This window comes from Phaenicophaeus curvirostris, chromosome 2 (genome assembly GCF_032191515.1).
Source record: "Phaenicophaeus curvirostris isolate KB17595 chromosome 2, BPBGC_Pcur_1.0, whole genome shotgun sequence".
Classification (NCBI taxonomy): domain Eukaryota; kingdom Metazoa; phylum Chordata; class Aves; order Cuculiformes; family Cuculidae; genus Phaenicophaeus; species Phaenicophaeus curvirostris.
This window is the reverse complement of record NC_091393.1, coordinates 86,690,637-86,708,421: the sequence shown is the minus strand read 5'-3', so window position 1 is coordinate 86,708,421 and position 17,785 is coordinate 86,690,637. Positions and strand designations below refer to the sequence as shown.

General features: G+C 35.9%; 1 protein-coding gene across 3 annotated transcripts in view; it reads left to right on the top strand.

Annotated features, from left to right (window-relative positions):
* SPATA17 (spermatogenesis associated 17) overlaps positions 1–16,884 on the top strand; it is an 89,635-nt gene extending 72,751 nt beyond the window's left edge. For all 3 annotated transcript variants that reach the window (XM_069851018.1, XM_069851017.1, XM_069851016.1), the window contains one exon: positions 16,610–16,884. In XM_069851018.1, coding sequence (XP_069707119.1) covers positions 16,610–16,690 — 81 coding nt within the window. In that variant the 3' untranslated portion in view covers positions 16,691–16,884. The remainder of the gene's footprint in view (positions 1–16,609) is intronic.
* Positions 16,885–17,785: the final 901 nt, after the last annotated feature.

Here is a 17,785-nt window from a genome sequence, read left to right as displayed (position 1 = left end):
AAATGTATAACAAGTTCCAAGTAATCCGAGTTTGAGAAATAGTGTTTTTGTGAAAGAATTGTTTCTCAAAACTGTAAGCTTTAAAAATGAGCTTAGAGTAAACTTTTGGTGGTTTAATATACATTAACTAAACCTCATAGCAAATAAAGGCACAAACAGATAAAATGATCTGCATCTGTCTTTCAAAAGTAATGAGTGGAAGATATGACTGGCTGAAGTCTCACAGCATAAGTATGACACGTAAAGGTCTAAAAGTGTTATGTTTCATTTGTCCTGTAAAGACTCTTCCTTTTCCAGTCCTTAGTAGTTCTTGATCAGAGTCAGGTTATGATAGCAAACAATGAAAAATATTTATGTTGTCTAGTACATCATACACATATAATACTGTATAAATTATGGGCTTAGCCAAAACCACTAAACTCACTTTACTTGTGATCTTGAATAGATTTCAACCTAAATCTCTGGAGGTGAATAGCTATACACATAAACCCAACATGACATGCAGCCTTCCAAACCCAATTCTAAATTAATGTGAAGCTTCAATTAGGAGCCGCTTGCCCAAATGGAGAGGTAATAGGAGAAAAGAGCTATTTATGACCCGCCTGCTGCTTTAATGGTGAATTAATTTAATGCTTAATTATTATCAGAAAAAAACCCCTGAACAAAACTCCCCCTCCTCACTATATTTTAAAGGAAAGGTCCTATAGGCATGTGTGAGGTTATACTTTCATAATTGTTGAATTTCAAAGAATTCCCTGTCCCCAAGCTGCATTAAAACTTCATATATACCAGTGCTATGCAAAAATTGTCCTATTCTAATGAATCACCAGGCTGAAGGGGATGTACCAAAATGTTACCCAAAAAAATCAGATTTTTGCTTAAGGCTTTATCTGCTAAACACAACCCTCATTTGAGTTTCCCATGAGGTGATATTTTTGTGGATGTGGCTTGTATTATAACCCGAATAGCTGATAATCCTGCCATGATGTATGTATATTCTGCTTCTGTCAGTATAATATTAGAGAGGTTTCTCTTATTTGATAAGTTCTTCCAAGGAGTCAGTTCAGTGGATCAGTGGCCCCTATGAGCTGCTGAGGGGTCACTCGATGTTAGTTAGGATTAGCTGGCTTTTTTTTAACTACATCTAAAAAAGTTTCCCTGTTCATGAGAATGTCCTAGTTGCATTTTCCTGAGGTTATAATGTGTTTAAAAATATACATTTTAATTCAAGTCACAGAAAGATTAGTATGTAAATTATATAATTACTTTAGAAGCAAAATGAGCAACAATGAAAAGTATTACCTTGCTATATTTCTTCTGGAAAATGAGATGATATTAGCATAAAATTCCTCTAAACATAATAATAATAGTATGTCAGAAAAAGTTAATAGTTCCACTTTTTCATCTAGTTATAATCTGAATATTTTTATCTCATCCTGTTTACATTTCAATAATGTTTGAGCAAAGGGAAAAATAGTTGTATTCTAATTCTTCATTGAAAATAAAGAAGAAATGGAAATACTGTACCTCTAATGAAACTGAATCAAGTGAGTTTACCCAGTTATAATCCATTATAAAAACAAATGCCTTTGCATGTCCAAATACCTTGGAATACCATTGATAGAATTTGTGAGATGTACCAATATAAAAAAATAACCAGTCACTATGAATTTAAATTGCAACAATAGATTCCAATGTAGCTGGACAGTCAAGGGATCAAATACAGTAACTATAATCTTTCAGTTGTAAAAACACTCACATATGCTCATATTTACTGAGACAGAAATGATAGCTTACAGCCTTTAATTGGTATTGGAATTGGTTTGCGTATGCATTTTAAAAAACTGACTTAATGTTGACATCATTTAATGTTTTCTTATTTACAAAATTCAGGAAGTGATATTTTAAGTCACTCCTTACAGAGTCTTTCCTTTGACGCCTTATTATAGGTGAATTACAGTATGGCTGCATCACTGTTTCATTATTTGCACAGGCATTTTGGCCCTAAACAGGATTTTATTATCTACAAAACATAAAAATACCCAGTACTGCAAGGAATTAATTTAGAGAACCTAAGCATATTGCACAGAACATAAAGTTGACCTTTACCGTCTACAGCTTTTGGAATGGAGTGGGATGTGGAACACATCATAGATTTAATGTGGCACAACGCTGTCTGCAGAAACTTGGGTGGGACTGTGACTGCCTGCCCATTGCACCTGATGATTGAATCTGCTGTCACCAGCATCCTGATAATAATGAACATTCAGCTTAATGACCGTGATTATGATTATCATAATTGATGTGCAAGTGCAGTGTGTGGGGATCATTACAGCTGAACTCTACAGCAGAGAAACATGCCTTAGTTACGGATAATTTTACTTCTATGCATTGATTGGGATAAAATATGCCTTTCAAGTTCAACAGGCCAACTTAGTACAATTTTAGGAAGATTTCTACATGTATGAATTGATGATTGAGCTTCCTACAAAATAATCATTCTAGCTGTTTGTTTTTAATTGTTTCATCCCATTAATAATGGGAAATAATTAAATAATTAGACATTGTTGAGTGGAAATCACTTAGAGTCCTGCCAACATTAATCAAATATCAAGTTCAAATATTTCCAATTGTCATGGCCTTGCCTAAGCTAGTAAAAATAGCCCTTGTAATACACTGCCAACAGAACTCTATTTTTGGTGGAGCAGTAGTAATTGGGCTATAGTTAACACTACTGACATGTTCATACTGTATTTTGCACCTGTTAGAGCAGGCAGTAATTGTTCCTTATATAAATTATATTGCTTCTTTCTTTGTCAGCAGAGGCAGAGAATTACAGGCTCAAAGTCAGTCAGTGTTGAAAAAGGCACAATCAATACCCAGTACATTTTATTGGATGGTGATTGCATTCAGCTGAGATTATATGAAGTTGTAGAAGTATTAATTAATGACATAGATAAGCACTAGTATGTTTATGTACATTATGCTGGAATTATATAAAGAATGTTCTGATATATGTATAATGCAAAATACAATTTCATTGATTTATACTAGTTGTAAATTTGGCTCTTTGTCCAAGAACTGGTGGAATTTCCTACCTTGGATAACAGATATAACTGACTATGGGAAAAAATCTTGATCTTGCTTTCTACTATAAAGAATATTGTAGGGATCAAATCTCTATGAATGCCTCAACTGCATGATTCCTCTTACATGACTTTAAGTTTGGACTATCTGTGATGGAAAGAACTCCCTTTGTGTCCAGGGATTTCATCCTATTCTATAAAGTCTACTGCCTCTGAAAGTTCAACAGCCTCTGTAGTTTTCATTGTTGCTTACATTATGGCCCAAGTGGAATCGCATCATCAGGTAGGGCCCTAGGTTCCAGAAATGTGGGAAGAGGCCCACGAGGAGAGTGTAATATGGCCTGAAATTCTCAGTGTCTTAGAAAGCGTATGTGACTCTTCTACATGACTACGACCCACCCAATTTCTTCCACAGTTTTCTGAGGTCACCGTGTCCTGTGGTTCAACAGAAAATTTATCTTTGTATAGTATTACTACAGGGAAAAATGAGGATGGGGGGTTCTGGTTGAAAAGTCATTTGTTCTGTTTGAAAATCAGTTTTCATCTCTTGTAGGACCACCAACATACTCACAATACTTGTCTAGTGGATAATGTCATTACATGATGTGGCAGAATTTTCCATCCCTGACTATACCAAAATTTATTTAAAGTTGACCCTGACTCCAATTTTCCTAACTTGCAGTGACTGAACTTGATATACCTATAATGTATGTGTGAAGCTTGAAACTTTTCCTCTTAGATTGTGACTCTGTGACAGTTTTAAAAAAAGAATTTGCTTGTTTTCATTTTAATTAGGAAAAAAAGAATACACAATAATATTTCCTACTGGAGTGTGATAGTGGCTAATGAATGTGCATCTGTACTGTAAGTCTTACGATAAGTTTTAAAACTTTTAAGGCCATAGTATGCTTTATGTCAGAAATAACTAATATACAATGAGAAAAGCTAGCACATAGTTTCAATATCAGATTCTTAGTTCCCCAATCCAACTGCAATGCATTTTCCTAGGCAATGCAGTGCTGACATAATGTGGCAGCCAGAAGTGACTCTGTTGTAGGGGAATTATTAGATGATCTGTAAGAGTTTACTTGTTACACTACCAGTTTCCTCATGAGCCATGTCAGGGATAATAAAGGTTGTTGCCAAAGTGTGTTGCACTCCAGCAATTCCTAGCCAATTACATGGGTCCAGTATGATTATTACTGCTGGCATGACTTAATGTATCTATTCAGATGCTCCAAATGGACCCTTAGTTTGAGTTATCAACTATGTGTTTCCATGAGAAGGCTGCTTTCTGTCGCTTTTCCTCCTATCTCAAGTCCTGCACTAAACCAGATCACTTAAACCCAAGGATCTGATCGTGCATTAGTATATCCTATATTATCAATGAAAAGTCAGTCTGTTGTACTCTGTAACATATATTTTCTTCTCTCAGAACAACCATTGTGAGTCAGAACACTGTTGTATCGTCATGTGAAATTCAACTTGAGCAATTAATTCCCTGAGCCACATGGGGTGATTCCAATAAAAGCATTACTCTTCAGAGCAGCGAGCTCCTTGGAGCTCAGGCATTCAACTATGTTGTTAGGTAATAAAAAAAAGACCAATGTTTCCCAATTTAATATCACTGACCAGCTAATTAAACAAGTGGTTTCTGTGACTAGGTAATAAGAATTGGTTTAAAGCCATTTTTGCAACTTATAATTCTCAATTTCTTTCTTTTTTTTAATAAATGTTGTTATGTGCTGTTGAGAAGCAAATGTATTTAAAAAGGCAGGAGTATGTAATATCTAACATGGGAAACACCAGGCGGTATGTCTCATTCATAGGACTAGAATTAAATGTCTCTCATTATAAGATGCACCAATTCAGTCTCCCAGGAAAGCGAATGAAAATTTAAACTGACAGGTGGCATAATGATTTTTCCAGATTCTGTATCAATAACTATGTTGTAGCTACAGAAGTACATTTTATTATGAAGATTACTTTCAGAGCTCCTATTGGAGAGGGAGCTGTAGATTGCTTCCTTTATGAAAATCCTTAAGGTAGCCACTGCTGGGCTGCCTTTGAAAAATGCTACTCAATATATGTCATGTCAATGATTATTTACTATAAGAGATCTTTCAAGTTATCTTCTTGGGTGTAGAAGGAAGGTAAATACTATGAAGCAAATTAAAATATACAAAATATCCCTGGCTACTGTTTAACTAGATGCAGAAAAGAATCTGTGGATAAGTGGAAGGCTGAAAAGAAAGGCTGGATAAACTTTCTGGTGAAGGTTACTGATGAGTTACAGGGTCTGTTCACCACCCTCATTGCAAAGAATTTCTTCCTGTTGTCTAGTCTAAATCTTCCCACTTCCCATTTAAAGCCATTCCCCCTCATCCTGTCACTACATACCCTTGTAAAAAGTCCATCCCCAGGCTTCTCGTAGGCCCCTTCAGGTACTGGAATGTTGCTATAAGGTCTCCCTGGAGCCTTTTCTTCTCCAGGCTGAGCAGTCTCAACTCTTCCAGCCTGTCCTCTTAGCAGAGTTGCTCCAGCATCTGATAATCTTCGCAGCCCTTCTCTGTATCCATTCCAACTGTTCCATATTCTTCTTATGTTTGGGACTCCAGAACTGGACACAGTACTCCAGGTGGGGTCTCACAAGAGCAAAGTAGTGGGGGAGAATCACCTCCCTTGACCTGCTGGCCATGCTTCTTTTGATGCAGCCCAGGATGTGGTTGGCCTTGTGGGCTGTAAGCGCACATTCCTGCCTTGTGTTCACCTTTTCATCAATCACCACCCGCAAGTCCTTCTCCGCAGGGCTGCTCTCCATCATGTCATCCCTCAGCCTGTATTGAAGCCATGGATTGCCCTGACCAAGACGTAGGACTATGCACCTGGCCTTCTTGAACCTAATGAAGTTCACACAGGCCCACTTCTCCTGCCTGTCCAGGTCCCTCTGGATAGCATCCCATCCTTCTGGCATAGCTGTAACACTCATGTCCTTGGTGAACTCAGGTTAGAAGTATGTTCCACCATGACAGAATTTAGCAACCAAATTCTTTCTTCTCTTGTAGATTTGATGATCTCAGGATAAAATATGTAGGGAAACTGAAAGGCAAATCCACATAAGGAGTTATTTATGAGTAGGGGTATTACCATGTATTAATATTCTAGAATGAGGGTTATTGAGTTACTCAGGAATAACCTTTGCACTTCAAATTCAAACTTCACTTCCATTTAAATGACCTTACAAGCTTTGAATTAATGCACAGAGGTAGTAGCACCTAACGTAAAGGGGCTGTGTTATAAGGCCTGTGATGAATGCAGTATCTGTTTCACAATGCTATTGGTTTTGTTTTCCATAATAAGACTACTTGAGTAGGAATTTATTTTTGGACTGTGATAATAGGGACTAATAATATTCCCAGCCAGTAGTTTTGAGACATGTTAGGGTCTCTTACCTGTAGTTGTATGAAGGAATGACAGAATATATGGTCAGCACTTATTAGCAATGGAATATCCTGCTGTTTTAAAGTATAACTCGTTAGGTATGAGGGTCTCAGATGGGAGGTGTGTGTGGGAGGGGGCTTGGGGGGTGCAGAGAGAAAAAGAAGAAAAGAAACTATAAAAACATTGAATACTAACAGGCTTTGTACACTAATGTGAGATTGCTTGATTGAGCAGTGTAGTGTCAACCATGTCTTGCTTCTAATGCTAAAAGTAATGCACATAGACAGAGTGACAATCAGAGTACAGCCTCCCATCAGCTATAATTAATCTTTTGGTTAACAGAGACTAGAAAAGCTTCTCATCAGCCTCTTCTGAAGTCTGAGGCACCCTGTTTTTTGATGTTTGCATTCTGAGTAAAATTGTCCCCACCAGTTCTAACAAATTGAAACACCAGGCTAATTATGGCAGCTAATGAAGTGTGTGGAATGGTCACAGCTTGTCGTGAAACTGTTCCTTCAGCTCAGATTAGAGTTTCATCAATCACTTTTTTAAACTGATCCAGAATTGCTTCTGCCCAGTGCTTGGCATTTTTAATGCTGTTTCTGTAATTGTTTTTTTCCTCAAAGCTTGGGCTATTTTTTGAAATATTACGTTCTCGAGACAGGACTTACAAATGCCAGTTTATAAAAAAACATTTCATTATCACCTCTATCAGCTGATCAAGTGCTAGAAAGCTAATAAAAGAAGCAGAAATATAAAATTTGATATATTGCTTTTAATCCAGCTAAAGGTAGCAATAAAGCATATACACATATATGTATATGAGTCATTATTACTGTGGACTGGATGTATACTGCAATCTCATGTGACATGGTTTGTGGGCTGGATGGTTCAAATCCCACTGAAGGTTCTAAATGAAATGAATGAGTTGGTCTTAGCTTATTTCCTAGTGGATTGTGGTCCTCCATATATCACTCAGAGTTTGGCATGATTTGTAGTTTTTGCAGATGCCCAAGCCTATGACAAGAGGAAGACCAAAATGTGTTGCTATTTAAAGAATATCAACACTTCTGGTCAAATCCAAAGTCCTCAGAGAAGTATGGGAAACTTTACAATGTAACTTATATTGCTACTACACTGCCAATGAATAAATTAGCATATAAAACATTGTAAAAATTCCTAGTTCCTGTTCTTTTATAAGATATACAGATATCTTACACATTGAAAGTTCTGCATAGACATTAAAGGCATAGGTATTAAGGAAAGTTTAAGGCCAAATTCCTTCCTCAACATGGACAATGGAGTGAGGAATTTATTTTGGAAGTCATCCAGCTGAAAAATGAAATGAACTTTTGCTTATGTACTACCATAAAATATGTTTGCAGAAGTTGTCACATTTAGTGTATATAATGTAGTCATATCAGAACCAAGACAACATGATTTTAGTTTTCAAAATGTTCAGCAATCTATTTTTTAAATTTCTGCCATTGTGAGTAATCCATTTAATTTTTCTGAACAGTGTTGAATCTGGAATAATGTTTGCCTATAAATATCAACTGTTCCTCTCCCTGAAGTTTCTTAAGCAGCAACATTTTGGCAGAACTAGCGTCATGTCAGTGCCAAAACATATCTGTGGCACCTTAGTGAATAAATGGTGTTGCTGATGCTATTCCTGAACTGTATCAAAGAACTGATGGATTTACACAGGAGAAAATATGCCATTGAAAAATGAAGGAAAACATGGAACCTACAGAAGTTCTATTGTCATATATGAATAAAACAAGACAGCAGTAGGTATTAGCATGAGAACTATTGTTCCAGTTTTATTGATTAGCGAGAGCATTTGTGAACACTGGAGGGCGGATGAGTAGTTTTCTAGTGTTAGATGATCTTCAAAGTAAACTGCCTGTAAAATGAGAAAGGTGCCTTCCTGTTTGACCATTTCAATCTCTGCTGAAGGTAGCTTATACTTACCAAAGAGGAAAGCTGCTTTTCTCTTTAGCTTCCCCCACTGCTAGGTCACGTTGCTGACTTGTGTTTAGTTAGTTGCCCACCAGGACTCCCAGGTCCTCTTTTGCAGAGCTGTTATGCAGCCTGCTTTGTTCCTGGGGTTAGTTTGTGCCAGGTGCACACAGTCTGCATGGTGTTTTGTGAGGTCCTATCACACCATTCCTGTAGACTGTCTACATCTCTCTGAATGACAGCCCTCAAGAGTATCAATGGCACCCATCAGTCTGATGATTTCCATGAACTTGCTGAGAGTGCATTCTACCTCCAGATCACTGATGAAGACATTAAACAAGGTAGCACCTGAGGAAATGCATTTGTACCCAGGTTCCAGTTAGAGCAGAAAAAGTTCATTGCTACCCTTTGAATCTGAAAGTCCAGCCAGTTAATACATCTGTCAGTCTGCACATCTAGACTATAATTTACCAGCTTGGTTAAAAGGATTCTCTAGGAGATTGTGTTGAAAGCCTGGCTACAGTTCCCACTGTTCTCCTTTCATCTGCATATCTCCTCATTTCGTCACAGAAAGCAATCAGGTTTGAAAGCATCATCCAGAACAATGTCAAACCAGACGAAATCTAACTGGAGTACTGTTTTATTGCATTTGTCAAAAACAGTGTAAATCAACTTTTTCTTTTTTTTTTTACATTGATGCTAAGTTTCTTTTTTTTTTTTTCCCGAAGAGATATAACTTAACCTCATAAGATAAAAACATAATTTCACATAAGGATTCCAAGTCAGAATTTTTCTTCCTTAACCCCTAGTGGTGTGATTTTGGCGAGTTAGAGATAGTTGCAACTTGATCTTGGCAGGTTAAACATTTTCTGGCTTCAGTCCAGCAGGTTAAAAGTTGTTCTGAGTTTGTCTTGGCAATCAACACTTGGTGTTGGCTTATTTTCGCCTGGGAAGAGAATGTTGTGGTTGAACAGATTACACAATGAAAAGGGCAGCTTATAAATGGCATAAGTCAAGATAGTTATCCCTAAGTGCATTATTTTCTAATACAAGTGCTGTTGCTAGTAGACTGTTTGTGATGGACAAGGCAAAGAGTTCATTTAAGAATGTGAACACTATGATAAAAACATGTCCTTTACTTTTTCATCAGATGTTTTCGAGACTATATTTTTTTTGCACACAGGAATGAAATGTTAGACATGGTTCCACTTCCGACTTAATATCTTCATAAAAGGGTTATGTATTATGCATCACTGTATTTTCATACTTTACAATGTTGTTTATACATCTTAAATAAATTAAGGTGAACATTTTCTCCCCTTTTCAAAAATATTTTGTTAAAACACCCTACAAGAAGTAGAAAATTTCATGACAATAGCAAATAAACACCTCTTGGGATTCTGAATACCTACTGAACTATTTCAAGTGCACATTTGTTTTTTAGTCCACATTCAGTAAAGTTCAAGTGTATCCAAGTATGAAATAGCTTGCAGAGAAATTCACATTTTTTTCTTAATTTAATTTACTCGTAAAAAAAAAAATGAAAAGTTGAAAAACATGGAAAATTATCTTTGGCAATTTTGGTTCAAATACAGATATTCAGAACAGAATTTGAGTGATGTTGTTTCATCTTGACTAAAGTATGGTACAGCAGTCACTGTAACTTTGTGTGACAAACTATACTTTTAATATTAATACTGTCTCTGAATATGTCTAAAAGTACCTGAAAAGTGTTTACATAAAGGTGATTTATTCTTCTTAAGTAGATTAGCTTTATACACATAAATAAGTTCATTATCCGAACAGTTATTTATAAAGGAGAATATATTTCTTTTTGTAGCATTGCAAAGCTAGTTCATGTTTGGGAGAAAGCACCAGACAGTGTCTTGCTTGTGGATCATCAGTAAATGGAATACATGAACTTAGAGGATACAGATGGATACTTAGAGGATACAGAATTCCACCCTTCCATCCCCTTGGGCAACCACGATGGCTGCAGGGTACTAAGTAAAAATGTAAAAAATGCAAATTTGGACTACAAATCTTCATTGCTGGTTATATTACACATGACAAAAAGGAGAAGATAGTTTTAGATCCCAGGTTAATTTCCAACAGGCAATGTTTAGGGAAAAAAGTAATGCACTGGACCAAATCCCTCCCCTTTTTTCCTTTGTCTTTCCTTGCACTTCCATCAAAGCTGAGAGAAAGTTTGCCTTTGCTTTTGAGACAGCGCTGTAAGGACTGACACATTTATAATGAGCACAGCTATTGCAAAATATCTTATTCATTTAGAAGTATTTGCACTTTCCTTGTAAAATGGCTCAAATTATTGCATTCTCAAAAACTTCCTTATCTTCTATTGTGTCATAGCTTAATTTGTGTAGCCATGGAAGGGTACAGTGGGACATGCTTTTGTTCCTTTGTCCAAACTACTTCTAACCATGCAGAAGCAGTAATAAGCTCTTTTCAAGACTGGGTGTATCCTCTCCTACCTTGCACAGATGAGGATAAGAAGTTTTAGAGCTTGACTTGTGTTAGCAAGTTATCGCCTGCTTTCTCTAAAGCACAAATTAGCACAGCTTAACTGCTGAGCTAAGAAAACAAACTTCAGTGAACAAAGATTAGTAGCAGAACACTTCTTTCTCAGAATATTACAGAAAGGGAGTAATAGAGTTACAATTTCCGTATTAGGCTGTCACAGAGGAGTACACTCTGCTGTGCCCCTCGTACTGGACATATCATGTAGGAAGTATCTAAACTTATGTGATTATCAGATCAGTAGCTTTTCAGATTGCTGAACCGTAATTAGAAATCTTTCGTAATTTCTAGCAAGCACTGTTTGAGTTTGATTTCCTCATTTGTATTTCCAAAAGATGAAATGTGTAAGAGTTATATATCTCTGTGAAAATTTAAGTGTAATAATAATGAATTGTTTGTTGCATAAATTAAATAGCAATTAATGTTTTCTCTTTCTGTTTGGAAGATAGGATATTAAAATAGTGTTGTTAGATTTCCTACTGTGAACATAATTTCCTGATTTTTTTCCACATACATTATCATAAAGTCAATAAAAGACTAAAACTAACAAGTAGAAAAAACTTGCTTGATATAAGTGTAACACAGAAGGTTATAAAGTTGCCTTTTATGATGGCTATACAATATCATTTTATTTTAAGATCTAATAGCAAGTTGATTCAAAGGGTAAGACTTGCACTTACAAAGTCATTACAGCAAGTAGAAAATTGCCTTCTACCACAGTCACACAGTCTTTTTAAATCAAAGAGTTTTATTGTTGATGATGTTTGCATTTGCAGGAGGTAATTAGGGAATGACTTAGACATCACATTCAACGTCTTCAAGCTTGTCAAGAAGACCCGTAAACTTCACTTGCAAAAACAAAACAGAAACAAAAAACCATAAAAGCAGGCAGTTTAGGAGGGAAATTGCAGAGAATGGAGGGCAACAGAATCAGAACATTTTAGGTCAGTTTGACCACGGCTATGTGAATCCATAATACGCAGAAGCTCATAAAGCCTTCACGGAAGCACCAGTTCTTTTTGTTGCACTTACCCAAAAGAACAAAATTTAGAGGGTTCAGAACTAGTAGTGGTAGTAGACAGTCAAAGAAGGAGATAAATGATGGCTTCTTCTTCTCCTGTTCTGCATTGCTCTGGCAAAACGAATAGGGAAAGGTGTAATTCTAGCCCCTTCATCACGCCAGTGGTCACTTGCCCACTGTAGTGCAGGGAACTCTGATTAGACATGCTTTACCCTGGAAGTCAATACCTCTGCACTGACACAATGAGATCTAGTCCCTAAGGCATGATCTAGGCTTTTGTTATTATCTCTTATTTGAAGGGGCTGGTTGACCCAATTGGTTAACACATTAGCTTTTCGATTTTATAGCCTCAAGTCACAGAAGACCTATTCCTCATTTTTGGGTATTTCTCCGCAGCAGAAGACAAAATTGGCAGTCTATGCCCACCAGCCACAAAAACAGAGTTATGCCAAACAACTGTGTCCTGAACTTTATGGCTAATTAGCTGTTGAAGCTATGCCCAAGAAATAGGTTCTGTTGCCCATGGGAAGAAGTGTGTAGCCATTATTAATATCCCAGCTCATCTCTCTCAATAGGTCTTATGAGGAGTGCTGCTTAAAAAGGCTAAACGTATAACAGAAAATTAAAAATGATAGTACCCCTTTCACTGACTGAAATACTGTAAACTTGTTTCACTGAGGCCAGGATCGGTGTCAATGTGCTTTGTGTGAATAGTGCAATAGAAGCATTAGTATTTGACAGTGTTGCTTGAAATAAGTGAAATTAATGGAGCTCTTTTCATATACGACAAGGCCATGGCACCCCTTTCATGCTGCTTACAGACAGAGAAAAGTCAATACTTCTTTATTACTTGATGTTGACCTACATTCTGCACTACAAGTGCCAGGCCCACTAATTGGTTTCAGTTGTGAGAAAAGTTTGCCCCAAAGAAACACTGGAGCAGATAAATCAATCTTTTTTAGGGTAGCTTAGTGGGTTTTGAGCACTTGAAATGACATTTGTGTTGTATTGACAGAATGGGTTGTTACACTCATTTTGTCATGTCAGAAGGCCCTGTGCTAGTTGGAAATATTGTTAACCAGTATTGATAAATTTGCTAAGAATAAAAGTTAGCTGGATCAACATTTTACTTGTAACACAGCTTGCCATTTCTGGTTTAGTTCCTTGTTAGAGAACTCCATGGCTATTAATAGGTCAGGAGGCTTACAGCTCACTTTTAAAACTCTAATTTTAGCGTTTCAAGCATTAGGATCTGAGGGAATACTTAAAGATGACCATGTAATATTAAACAGAGCGGGTTGCAGACTATGGGTGTACAGTGGCACTTGGCAGTGCATATGACAGTCGAGTAGTCAAATATATTGAAAGGGTCCATAGGTCTTGTTAAGCTCTGACAGCTGAACTGAAGTCACTTACAGATTACTAGAGTTGACAAGTTTAAAGAGGAAGCGCTATATTAACTTTGTTTGGGCATTTAAAAATATATTTTGGTCTCTGAGAATTACAGGTCTCTGATACTGATAATTATGTGGCGTTATTTAAGAATGTGTTGTGGAAAAACTCCATAAAGCTCAGCTCCGTGCTCCTGACCCAGCAAAATTGTAGGGTCAATCTCACCATATATGGGAATTCATAGTAGTAAGCTAATTCATTCCAGTTACCAAAAATAAGGGACTGATGGTGAATATAATTTTGAAGAAGCCTGTTTTTCTCCACTCATGATGTTCTTGCCACTTCAAAAGAATTATCTCCGTAGATTCATAACTTCAATGCTATGTCGCAATCAGCTTAAATTCAAGATGATCCTGGCAGTCTTACTAGAATGAACCAACAGTGCTTCGCCACACAATTTGAATTTATGTTTCACCATCAAATTAGATAGACCTGAAAACATGGCTTCCAATTCCTTTCCTTTATGCTGCTACAATGATACAGTGGGGTAGATTCTTCAGCACTGTGAGGTAGATCTTGCAAAGCCAAGAGGTATTTGTAGGCCTTACTTTCTAAAACTGTTGAAACCTGATTTAAATCTCTATCTTCAAATACAGAAATAGCTAGATTTTTTTTCCTAAAAATATACTTATAATTTATATGCATATTGTGCTACATTTATCTAACATACATTCTAAACTTCTTTAATTAGTCTAATTGTAAAGCCAGCAACACTTTTATTTATCCATCAGACTATGTGATGCTTCCTAAATGTGGTCAAACATAACTGCTGTCGTCATAATCAGAGCCAGTTGTTTAAATGCTCAGTTGTGAGTATCTAGTGAAATAGCTTTAAATAACAAGATAAACAGTACAGCTGCCAACCCAAAGTAATCTTACACTGAGGGGGCGTGTGGCACAGAAAATTTCCTCTTTGTCATTTTGATTTGAGTTTGAAGCTGGACCTGGGCTTAGTTCCAGCTCAAAAAACTGTTCACTTCAAAGGCTCCTAAATCGTCCCAAGGAGCTAATTTTGGCAGCCAATTGTTTTTGTTTGGCCAGGCATCCTAATAGCAAAAGCCGTCTGCTCCAGCAAATGAAGGCTTCTTCAATGCTCAGACTTAGCATTCCTGATTTAATCCTGATGTGGGGGGTGTACACCTTTTACTGCTTTCCTCATCTCACCTTAAGCTCGCTGCTTTTTTTTGTTAAACTGTACCTAACTGTCCTGCATGTAAATTCAAAATATACTTCCTGTTTTCAAAATAAAAGATACTGCGTTCTGCTCTGGAGTACTGCTTAATCCTAAATTATAGCTGCATTATCTGTTTGCTTTCTTGGCAGCTAGATCTGTTTGGGTTTTTTTTCCATTCCCATGAACAATATAAGCGTGCTGAATTTACTGAATTATTCTATAAATCAGCAGCTTCACTTTAGAGGAAACTATTTGCAGTTATACTGAAGCTATAATAATCTTTATTATAACTATACAGACAACTTATCCAGAAGTAAGAAGGTGCTTTTGATGCCAAACTCACAATGAAAGTTAAAATACTCTGCCATTCTTACATTATAGCATGAAAATATGTGAATAGGCTGCTTCTGTTGGGTAAGAAATTGAGTAGTGCAAGGCATAGAAAAACATTAAAAATTAAATCTTGTGAACATTTAAGAGCTGGGTGGGCAGTACTCACTTTCACACCACACAGGGAGTACTTCTGCTTGAACGTGTACATCTGTCTTGCTGTTTTAGGATTCATGCACTGGATTGTTGGCAGAATCATAGCAAATAACCTAAAGTATGAGATGTAAGGAATTATATGGTCACAGTCTGGCAATACACAGTGCAGGTGAAACTCGGGTGGGACATGTCAGTGGTTGCATGAAGCTTAGCAGAAATCATAGTTGTTATGTCTGTTTATGGAGATTCAGCTGAAGTGTGGTCTGTGAAGTAGCAAAGTCTAAATTATCCAGGGAATGATAGTTCTACATGTCATTAGTCAGAAAAAAAATTAGTTTTCATTCTGTTTTTGTGAGGAAAACCAAACCTTTCAAATTTTGAAATGTGTTGAAAAGGTAAAAAAATTAGCTTTCATTCACTTACAGTCTCAGATGTTTTCCGAAGACATTGCATTTTCATGCACTTTCATAGAGCATCACGATGACCACAGAAACTATTAGAAAGTGTTCAGACCAACTTCTTTCTTAAAAATTAATCATCATATTCTGGAAAGCTGATAATTGATCAGTGGCATGATGCTTTTAGAAAGGGAAAACAATTTTAATGCAAAACAAATATTTTGAATTGCTTATACTATTTCCAGTATCTCAGGGTAAAAGAAAATAATTTTATTAAGAATGCTTTAAAATCTTGGTCTTAAATACCATGGACTTGTTAATCATTTACAAGTGTTTATTAGTAAGTAGCTAACTCAAAATACCATTCAGGATACCTACCTTATTTTACTTTTTTGTTTGTTGACTGTATTAACATTGTACTTTAAGGCACAGGTTCACTTGCATTTGTCTTATTCAATTTAGTTTCGTAATAATTTGTGTTTTAAAAAATTGAGTCTAATAACCAAGAACCTTCCCTGGAAAAAATGGGTTCAGAGATCAACATGCTTGTATTTTTTCTACCAGAACTCCAGGTCATTTTATTGCCACTAATATTTATTTAATATATATTCTTTTTTTTTACCAGTGCTTGTGGAAGTTTTTTTCATATTCATGTTTTAATGTTAAACAAGATAGAAAAGTTAAAGTACTGCAAAGACATTTTGCTGTCTTTAACTTGGTTGCCAAGGAGGAGAATATAACTTTGTGTAGTATGACTTGCAAAAGATAATAAGATCTAACTTTTTTGGAGCAGGAAATTTTTGCAATGCCTGCAGATGTTTAAAGTTTGAAACATATATTTACTTGCAATTAAATAATCTAATGTTTGTGTTCTTCTCCAAAGTAATACACACATAGTATGTTTCATATGTTATTTTGCATAACTTACATTCTAAATAATATAATGAAATATAACTGGAAGACAATATTTAGAGCTCTAAAATAGTTTAAAAAATAGGTAGAACCATGAAAGCTAAATTTAACACTTCTTTTGTCTCTCTTATTTCTTTAGGACTTTAAAACAGTGTTACCATCGATAGTTCTCTTTGAGAAGTTTGGAAAAACTTATTCTAGAACCGGGCAAATAGTATAATCGTCCTATGAACTACACAATATAACACACCTGATAAGTAATCAATAAACGCATTTCAGGAAATGCAACAAGGTATGCTGACTGAATTTCCCATAAAGTACCCTTTCTGCAGAATGATGTGTGCTATGTCTGAAGTAGTGTTATTTGATTTTGACTGATATTTAAGCAATACAGCTTCCAATATTAATTACACCCCTTCCTCCCAGTTTTGCAGTTTTGGAAATAAAAAGCGAAAATTGCTTCTGAAAATATTGTGTTTTCTTTAATGTGAGTCTTTTAGGGTACAAAACCAGCATACTCAAGTAAAAGACTTGGAGTCGCATTGTATTTCTTGCAGATCCTTAAGTGAAGTTTACACTAAAAAAAGAAAAAAAATATACAAGTTACATCTGTTGTTTGGTTCTCTCAACTATAAATGTACCTGGTTCGTGACTGTTGTTCATAATTTTCAGTGTTAGTATACAACCTTTTGGGATACCAATTCGTCTCTTCAGGAGGACATGATATGCTATTTACATGGAAGATAATATTTTCAATTCTTCTAGCTATTCTGTGGCTGATGTAACATCAGTGTTGAAAAAATAAAGTTCTGAAAACATACACAGCTAATTATTAGATCAATTTTTCTATATCCATTTAATTTTCTTTACTAATAGCTGTGCATTTACTCCTAGTTCCATATTGAGCATATGGGGGAACATAATCACATGATGCTTGTCGAAGAGCACATTTGACCACACAAACCTGACATTTGTTTGCTGTGTTCACTTGCATTAAATCCTGCAAAATATTGAGTATCTTCAGAGTTCAACTTCAAAAGAATCAAAGAATTCAGCATCATAGGAACACTTCAGCATTTCTTAAATGAGCTAGTTCTTTAAAATGTATGTATTTTTAAAAGAATTTTATGCCGAATTCTCTAGGATACTCTGCTTTTCATAGAATTTGGCTATATCTGAATCAAATATATCTGATTAGAATATTTAAATAATTTACTAAAAGTAGGCTTTTTTATTACTGAATTTTGTCAGGTGATTATTTTATCCTCTACAAATGTGCAGAAAACCTCCATCAGATGTCTGTTTGTATGAATAT